Here is a 9,778-nt window from a genome sequence, read left to right as displayed (position 1 = left end):
CGATGGTGTCACAGAACTACAGGGACAGAATTTAAAGAAACTTAGTCTTCTGTCACAGTTGGCTTACAGACACGAACTTCATTCACTAAGAATCTTCTAGGAGATAACTATACATGCCATACCCTTCTCATAAACAATATGTCCATTAGAAGTCACATGATTACTGTGTCTTGAGAGCAGCCCATTAGAACGGTTCCCCAAACCCTCTGCAGCAAGTCAGTCAGTTTTCCAGTCTCTTATCCAAGAGGAGAGTTCCACAGAAGTTTTCATGGAGGCCTTGCCTCAGCACAGGAGGAAGCTGGAACTGAGCATGAGGGAGAAAAGGACAAGGAGCACGAGAAGCTGATCTCAGGTCCACCAAGAACACCCGAAGGCCTGGAGTGTGCTCACGTCAGGAGTGGGCACACTCACGCGTGGCTGCTCACCATATTACTTCGCTAGCCAGCTGTGGCGTGTTCATGATTTTTATAAAGGACTTCCCGCTGGAAACCCGCCCGAAAAACTCGGGAGACTCAGGCTCCACCTGCAGAGCAAATCCTAAAGTCCCGAAGGCAGGGAGCCCGCTCTGGCCCGTCAAGCTTCCTTGCTGCGTCACTTCCGGTCGAGAGCCATCCGCTTCCGGGTCAGGCTGAGCCGCCTGCTCTTCTCGAGTACTGTAGGTGCCGCGCTGTCGGCGTTCGCTGCCCCTGGAAAAGCCCGAGCTGCGATACCGCCGGGCTTAGCACTGCGCTGCCCCGAACCGCCGCTAAAGAGGAGACCCGGGGCGGGGTCGAGCCTCGGGACTCCGCAGCGGTCCCTGACAGGCGGGAGCCGGCGCTGCGGGGCCTGCGGCGGAGCGCGATACCCCTCCCCGGCCGCCCTGTCCACCTTGCCGGGGAAGGCGGAAGATGCCAGTGAAGAAGAAGAGAAAAGCTCCCGGAGTGGCAGCGGCAGTCGCGGAAGACGCGGGCCTCAAAAAGTGTAAAATCTCCAGGTACCGCTTGCCCCCACCCCGCAGGCTCTCTCCTTCCCCCGGTGCGGGACAGGCCGCCGGCCGCTAGCCGTGACGAGAAGGGCGAACCCTTTCGGGCGAGGCGGTCGGTGAGGCACCCAGTCTCCGCTCCGCGCGGGACCGACCCTCGTGTTCGCCTGTGTGCTCTGGTGTACTTGGACAAGCTCTGAGATTCGTCCCACTTTGTTGTCTGCGTGCCCAGAGGGTAGGAAACTGACGACCATACGTATGCCTTCTCCATGCTATTTCCCAACCGAGAAGTGAGTGCGGATTTGCCAAGATTCACGGCGTCCCTATGTCTCAGTAAATCAAGCAGAATTGGCTTGGCCCACACATTGTTAAATGTCAGAGTGTGAAGAAAGGAGCAGAGCTTGAAGAGTTTTGACAGCTGCCTTGGGAATGGTAGAAAGGAAGCCTATGCTATAATTGGTTTCCTGAGTTAGCAACCTGGACGATCCCAGCAGGAGGCCTTTTAAATCGCTGGAGCCTTGGCTTCTAGAAGCACTATGCCTCCACTTCACCTGTACCAATTCCTTACACAGAGTTGGAAAAGGTCCTTGTGGTTTTTGTTTTCTAGCATTAAGACTCGGGTTGCTCGCAATCCCTTTTAGCAGGCTATTGTGCTCTAGTGTTCTCTTAGGGGAAAAGAAAACAAAGCAGAACGGTAGTTAGAGCCCTTTACTCCCTTTGTGGCATACATTCAATCATCACAGAATCATTATTACTCGGAAAATCATTGCAATTTAGCTTTGAGAAGTGGGCTTCCTCCCATACACTTTGGGTTGTTTTTGTGTTAATGGTTGATACTTAAAGTGACAAATTAAGATGCTACCATTAAAACAAGACAGCCAGCACTACACAAAGGAGATCTCCCTTTAAGGAGAGATGCACTGCCTAAAATGTGAAGGAGGCGACTTGTTTCATCCTAATCTTTTTGTAATCGAGTACTTTCTTTCTCCCCCCCCCCCCCCCCCCCCCCCCCCCCGTGTGTTTTAGCCAAAGAGTCTAGCTAGTATTTCATTTTGCCCTTTGGTGATTAACATTTTGCTTGACTTTTATTATTTATTAGCCCTTGGAGAATCATATCTGAGATATTTAAATGAAGCCAGTTAAAACATCTGACTGGGCAGTATCATTAGACTTCAGGTGATTCAGCCTAAATTATAACAGGGATTTTCATACGAATCAGTAGCAGAATGGAAGTAAGGCTAGGCATTCGATAAGGTGTGTATATAGCTTGGTGGAGAGCAAGCGTGAGTGGTTTAGGGAGAAAGGTATATCTTTTCTTGTCTAGTCTTGGGTTGAGACGTAGACTACACTTCTTTATTATCTGGAAATCTAAGGAAATAATGTTAGTTACTATTTTTGGAATCCGGTAGCAAGAAAAATAGCATTTGGATTTCATTAGTTATAAATTCTTACACATAGAGTACAGGTCCTTATTGCTAATACATAACTCCTTTCCCCATAATGCTAACTTAAAACCCACTTTGTTTCATTTACATGGAAGCAATTCTTGTTGAGGCTACTTTTTCTCTAAGAGTTTAGGCTTAGTGAGTCTCAGACATTTGTGTGTTTTCTAAGCTATTGCAGATCCCAGCCTCCTGCTAGACTCATCAGTGGAGAGGAAGATTTTTCAAGAAAGAAGTGCCTGGCTTGGTTTTATGAGTATGCAGGTAATGAAATTCATGGAACAAGATACCAGTTGTGTGGGTTTAAAAGCTGTGTTTTATTGTTTATTGCTGTCGTGTTATATGTACTGGGATTTTAGGGTCAAGGCTAAAGGATTATGGATTGGGTTAGAATTTAGTGCCATGAACATGTCTGACAACTTTTCTTCCTTAGAACAGTTCTAGTCTTTTGATACTTAAGCTAATCTCTTACCCGCTTTCCTACTTTAATTGTGTGTGTGTGTGTTTCTTCTTTTATCATTATTATTCTCAGAAGTATTTGCTTAAAGCTAAGACACATAGTCGTTATTGCCTTATATTTGTACTAGCCTGGTATGGTTTGAAGTGGTGGCATCTTAACTCGTCAAGTTTCAGCTAACTTGGTATGGAAGGCTAGACTAGGTTGAAAAGAGGGCAGCAACTTTGCTATTGGGATTAGCAGAGTGATCTTTCTAGATCAGGAGAAATAAATGCTATTACTGGTATCCCAAGACAACCACTAACCCAAATTAAATATAGAGAATTTTTTTTCTTCTGACCTCTATTTAAAATGTTGACCCATTATTAAAAATGCCAGTTTTACAGATACACTATATAGAGTCAAAAGGTTTTCATCTTATTTCACTTTACAAATATACTTAATATTTTTCCTTGAATGCTTGATTCTATTAGCTTTTATTAGAACTTCCCTGGGTATTTTAAGATTGAATTAAATATTTCTTTTCTACTCTTGACATTTTTAACAGTCAACATGATAATTGCTATCATTGTTCCATGGGTTATGATAAGTATATCCTTGTAGCCATCTATCAAGAGATGTCATCCTCATTTTATGAGTGAAAACTGAAGCTTAGATTAACACTAGAGTAATGATGCAGTTGACTATGAAAATGTTAACTGATTGTCACTTCTACTGAAAAATGCTAGTAAAGTACACTTGAAGTTGTCGTCTGTCATTCAGTGAATCATTTGATGAATATTTATGGAATACTTTTCTGTGACTCCAACACTGTGCTAGTACATGGGATATAATAACAAAAATCAGGACATGATCCCTGCCTTCAAATGTGGCTTCTGTGAGGGAGACTATAATGTAAACAGCATGTGTATAGGCATAGAAATTATAGCTTATGAAGGTTCATATGGGTAAGATGTGGAAGTGCTAGAAATTTAGACACAGGAAGTATCTACAGGGACTATTTCAGCAGGAATCTCCTTGATAAGGGATCAGTCATTGCTGAATGAACAATAAATGTTCTTTCTCACCAAATGAGGATATCTTTTGTAATGGAGACAAAAAGCTAGGCCTACTCAGTGGATGATGCATGCAAAGAATTAGCATAATGCATGATACGGGATGGGGTTAGAACTCAATAATGTTCGGTATTACTATTAATAGTCTTCGAATATCTTCAGATATACTGCTTATAAGTGCATGTGTATGTTTTCCAAAATCAGTCTCTTGTATAGCTCATTTTGAAGCTACTGTCACTAAGCACTTTGTTTGTTTATCTGTTTTTCTGAGTATTTGTTATGCCATTGTATTAAACCCTGAACATGTGCAGCCCTGGCTTTCCTGTAGACCAGGCTAGCCTCAAACTCGGAAATCTTCCTGACTCTGCCTCCAGAGTACTGGAATTAAAGGTGTATACCCCACCCCACCACAAAGCTCACATTGACTTTGCTGTGACTAAAGATATATGCCACCATGCCTGATTATCTTCCAGATATTTTTAGTGAGCTACTTGTTGTGAATAGATGGGAAAACATAGAAAGTGGAAAAGAACAATTTTAAATCTGGTATAAAGAATAGAAATAAGATTAGAATTACTTAGTCTTAGTGCAGTATAAAGTGAGCTAAATCATTTCCATGACTGACTAAACTGAGTGGAAATCTAAAAGCTTGTAAGAATTAATTCAATTACACACATCTTACCAAGGTTGTAATTTTATGAGAAGGCTCCAGTTTCAAAGTATAAATGACAATCAGGGAGTGAACTTTTTTGGTATAGGCTTCACTTTATACTTATATCTATTATTTCCATTGCTTTGGAAAGTCACTTAACATGTACAGATCTTGTCTCACTAAAAGCATATGTGTATTTTGTATAAAACCTACTTGATTTCTAAACATGTGTTAACATCACCTTACATTCATTTCAGACTGTAAGAATGTATTGATCATATTAGTTTATGATCATAGTCTATGGTTTAAGTCTGTAGGGTTTAGTTTTGTTTTGATCCAGGGTCCTGTATAGATTAGGCTGTCCTTGAATACCTGATCTTCCTGCCTTTACTTCCCAAGTGCTGCTATTATAAACTCATGTCACCTTGACAGTTAAAACTTGAATATTACTTGTTGAAGAAAGGAAAGTAAAAAAAAAATATATACACCATTAAAGGAGGACACAGTCTCAGGAACACTACATGATCTCCCTCACATTCAGAATCTAGATGATGTGTATTTGTAAACAAATGTACATGTAGGGACAGTGAAAGATGTTTAAAAGGAGAAGAAAGGCTAAACTATCAGGAAGATGAGGAAGATGGAATGAAAGAAACTGACTTGAGTTATTGATAGAGGATAGAAACAAAGCTAGTTGTTTGCCTGACTCTGACGCTTGTCCTGGGCTTTTCATTTTCAATGGTGGGTAAGTACATAAAAATAAACCCAGTAGTGAAAGGCTTTTCAAAGCAAAGCCTTCAGGTGCCTTTACAACTGAAAAGTTCATTCAGGCGTGTGGACATTGGGTCTGGTTAATTTCAGTGTCTGATGTCTTTTATTTTCAAGGGTGTTTTTTAACCTTTTTTTTAAAAAAAAAATAAAGTTAAAGTAAAGTTATAATAATAAAGTTAGGTTGGGTGGGTTTTTTTGGAGAATAGAAACATCTTTGTCTTTTGGACAATATTGGAATTGGAACATTGTTTCAAGACATTTTTATAGTGATAAATTTATGTCATATTTCAAATTATAACATTTGTTTTAGGTGATTTCTAAGCACAGAAAAATTAGAAGCAGTACAATTACTCTAATTTTGGAATCTGATAACAAAAGTTTAGGAATTGCACTGACTTTTAGTGATCTGGTTTAAAGAAGAACGATATTTCAACCATCATATGCTTATAGCCTTAATTGTCAAAAACTTTATTCAGAATAAGTTCTTAGTAGGTTTCTGTTATGTTTTGTTAATGAGTAAGTTCATGTTGGCTTGGTTTTGTTCTTTTTGCAAACTACTGAATTATACCAGTGGGATAGTTCTTTAGTGATTCTTTTAAAAAAATTCCCTTAATATAGTGGCTGTGGTAGCTCACACCTTTAACCCAAGCACTCAAAAACAGAAGCAGATGAATTTCTGTAAATTTCAGGCCAGCAAGGGCTATATAGTAAGACCTTACATTTAAAAAAGGAAAAAAAATTAAATTATATTGTAATGTACCATTTAAGGAGTAAAAATTTTTAAATTTTTGGCAAGTAGTTATACTTTTCAAAGCTTTCCTAAAATTTAAATTCACTTATTTGTAAAAGTATGATATTTGCATGGATGCCTTTAGTATAATAGTTTATTTCATGTTCATAATAAGTTGTAATAAAATATATAAATTATTTTTTGTCTTTGAAGGTCCTGATGAAGTTGTAGGGCCAGAAGGAATGGAAAAATTTTGTGAAGACATTGGTGTTGAACCTGAAAATGTATGTTTTATTTCTAAGTAGAATGAAACATAAATGGATTATAATATTTCATTAATTCTACAAATTGAGGCTTTAATATATGAAGTTTTTTCTTCACATCTGTTTTTTTTTTTTAAATCAGCCTAAGTTGGTCAAGGTATTTCTTGGTAGAAATTCAGTTTATAATAGAGTAAGAGTCTATCTTCATAAACACTACCTTAAGACAGTTGTTCTGTAGTTAACAATACATTTAATGTATAGTGGATGGTTAGAAATAATTGTTTGAAATCGTTCTCCATGATGAATGTAGCCATGATTATCTCTGATGACTTTTCCTGTCCCTTATGTTCTGTTCTTTCCAGATTATTATGTTAGTTTTAGCGTGGAAGTTGGAGGCTGAAAGCATGGGATTTTTTACCAAGGAAGAATGGTTAAAGGGAATGACCTCATTACAGTAAGAACATTTTTTTAAAAAACAAATTTGGTGGCTTATGTAAAGATCTTGTTGATATTTTGTACTTCATCATTTTGAGGAGTAAGATTTTACCTTAAAAATAATCAAATTGGTTTGATTTCTAAAAATCTAGGGACTGGAAAAATTTATATTCTTATTTCGACAATTGAATGATTAATTGCCTTTTTCATATTTTTTAAGAAAAAACTCAACCTAATGAAAATGTATTGGTTCATTTGATGGGTGAATAAGAAATGGTCAATGAGTTATTTGTTCAAGAGTGTACTTGAGTAACAGAAGTTTTTCCCCACTCAATTCAGAATTCAACTATATGAAGAATTTCATCATTGAACAGTCCTTAATCTTAGGACCTCCTTGCTCCCCTTTGTAATAAATTTAAAGATAGAGTTACATGGTGCTTCAAATGATCTGTCTCCTCCTAATAACTCACAAAGGACCAAAGTAGAAATTTCCTTTGCCTCCTGTGTAGTCATTAGCCAACTTATAGTTATATATGTTTGGATTGAGATGTCATGCTAGACTCTTTCATAAATTTCAGAATTACTTGATTTTGCAGATAATTCACTTTGCTTTTCCATACTAATGTGTAGTAATTTTATAGTATGTGATGTTCATAATGTTCAATCAGAATGTTATTCAACATTCTCAAATATTTTCCTATTTTAAAGTTCCTCTTTTTCCCATTGCCTGGGATTGACTCCAGGGCTTTACACAGGCTAACATAGTGCTCAACTCTAACTTCAGGTACAGTTTTTTAAAGACCTTTTTCTTTTTTTTTTAATGTACATTGGTGTTTTACCTTCATGTTTTTCTGTGAGGTATGTCAGATTCCCTGGAACTGGAGCTACAGACAGTTGAGAGCTGTCACGTGGGTACTAGGAATTAAACCCTGGTCCTCTGGAAAAGCAGCAGTACTCTTAACTACTGAACCATCTCTTCAAGCCCCTCAGTTAAAAACTTTAAGGCAAACATAATACACTATTAGCCCTGTAATTGATTATGGTTTTATTAACACATACACATTATTTTTAATTCTTGTTTACCTGCCCTTTAGTTCTTAAGAAAGGATGTCTATTTGTTTACATGACAGTGAGTTTATGTATTAGAATTTTCAGTGTCTGTTGTTTATTTCTCTTACTAAACCAACATGTGTGTGTGTGTGTCTGTGTGTTTGAGTATGTACACATGTGTACACAGTCATCTGTTATCATTGTGTAACTGTGATAAAGAGATTTGTTGGAAAGTCAGGTTAGTGGAAAATGAGACACATAAACATTTATTCCTTGGGTAAAGTTTTTCCTCAGATGAACCAAATGATAATTGCTAGAATAAAATTTAAGACCAGTTTTCCCATTTAAATTATAAATAAGGAGTGTGAGATATGTTAACAGTTAATATAATATTACTTGGTAAAGTTCCATAGTTTCTTATGGCAGAGTTAAGATCTAGACCTTTTCTTTTTCTTATATGTGGATTTTTTTTCAATAAAATAGAAGCCATTTAGTTTTATAATATTTTTCAGAGAAGAATGAATTCTACCATTCTAAGGCTTTTTTTTAGACTATTTCTCATCATATAATTAGCTTTTGATAAAATGATTATGTAGACATTCACTGAGTTGTGCAAAGAATATAAACTCTGATATGCCTTATTAGTGGTGAAAATACTTTGATAGTATAGTATGATATTATAGTACTTTTTGTATTACTGGTTTTTTATAGGTTGTTTTTTGGGGAGTTGCAGCTAATAAGTGATTTTGTATTTGTGACCTAAAAAGTTCCTTATTGGGTTTTTTGGCATAGTTCATATAGTACAGAGCTTCTGTATTTCAAAATACTTCACTACAAAATATGTCTTCTATGTTTTTCTTGAATAAATAGTATATGATCTTGAGTACAAGCGTAGGATTTGGTTAGCCTGTGAGCATGATTTTTGTTGTCATTCTCTTACAGAAAGCTTACAGACTGTGCAAAACACTCCTAGAAGTGTGTCATGATACTCAGGTATTATCCCCATGATTCTGATAGAATAAGGCTATGGTCTTAGTACTTGCCTTGGAGAAAGGTGGTTTCCCTTCCCTATGATCTAGACTACCATACAGACAGAGTACATGGTGTCTTCTCCAGTTCGACAAGTTTACCACTTTAATCTTGTGATGAACTTGATAATGGGCAGATAGACAAATGCTAATTAATCTACCTTAGTATAAAAAGAGCAGGTGTCAACATATTTGATTTAACATAATTATAAAACTTTAGTCTCTGTCTTCTGTGAGGTGATGTTATCATTGTAGAATTTAACCTAAGAATCTTACGGCCTTCAAATAAAAATTAATTGTGTATTGAATTGTTTAAACTTAATTTTTAATTCATAAAAATCTTGAGAAGAATATATCGGTGGTAGCAACGCACATGCTGGCCAGGAATATTGAACTAAAATAATCACAATTATCAGTACTATGTAATGATTCCCAATTTTTGGAATACTTTTCTTAAAAACACTTGTTCTTGAGGCTGTTCTATAAATGACTTTTCTATTTGGTGTGGAATAATTTGTCAAGCACAGAGATGTAAAATAACTTCTATTCTCCCTAAGTAATCATTCTCTCTGAGTCTTACTGCCTCAATCTACTAACATAGGCCTAGTTCTGTAAGCTTCTAGCGTCCGTACAATCTAATCTAGGCATAGAATGTTTTCAGCCTCTGGCATGCACTGCTGAATAAGCTCGCCCTTTCTAGTTCTTTCTGAACTCCATTTAGTTGGTCAACTCTGCTCTTCTGGCTCAAACTCCTCTCCAAGCTGACAATTCAATCTAGCTCCTCTCAGCATGCTGCTGAATTGCTCATACTAACTTTGGCAGTCTATTCTAATCTCTGGCTCCTTCTCATTCTCTGGTTCTTGTTGTCTCTGTCTCTCTCTCTCTCTCTCTGTCTCTGTCTGTCTCTCTCCCTCTCCCTCTCCCTCTCCCTCTC

At 37.5% G+C, this 9,778-nt stretch overlaps 1 protein-coding gene across 3 annotated transcripts in view; it reads left to right on the top strand.

Annotated features, from left to right (window-relative positions):
- Positions 1–633: 633 nt before the first annotated feature.
- The window catches only part of Dcun1d5 (defective in cullin neddylation 1 domain containing 5), a 22,392-nt gene continuing 13,247 nt past the window's right edge, over positions 634–9,778 (top strand). Inside the window, exons 1-4 of one of the 3 annotated variants that reach the window (XM_028763412.1) lie at positions 634–973; positions 2,576–2,667; positions 6,282–6,352; positions 6,694–6,785. In XM_028763412.1, coding sequence (XP_028619245.1) covers positions 888–973; positions 2,576–2,667; positions 6,282–6,352; positions 6,694–6,785 — 341 coding nt within the window. In that variant the 5' untranslated portion in view covers positions 634–887. The remainder of the gene's footprint in view (positions 974–2,575; positions 2,668–6,281; positions 6,353–6,693; positions 6,786–9,778) is intronic. The other 2 variants (XM_028763413.1, XM_028763411.1) reach the window with 2 other exon arrangements.

The sequence above is a fragment of the Grammomys surdaster genome, unplaced genomic scaffold (genome assembly GCF_004785775.1).
Source record: "Grammomys surdaster isolate TR1022 unplaced genomic scaffold, NIH_TR_1.0 138, whole genome shotgun sequence".
In the NCBI taxonomy this organism is placed as follows: Eukaryota; Metazoa; Chordata; class Mammalia; order Rodentia; family Muridae; genus Grammomys; species Grammomys surdaster.
This window is presented reverse-complemented; position numbering and strand designations above follow the sequence as displayed.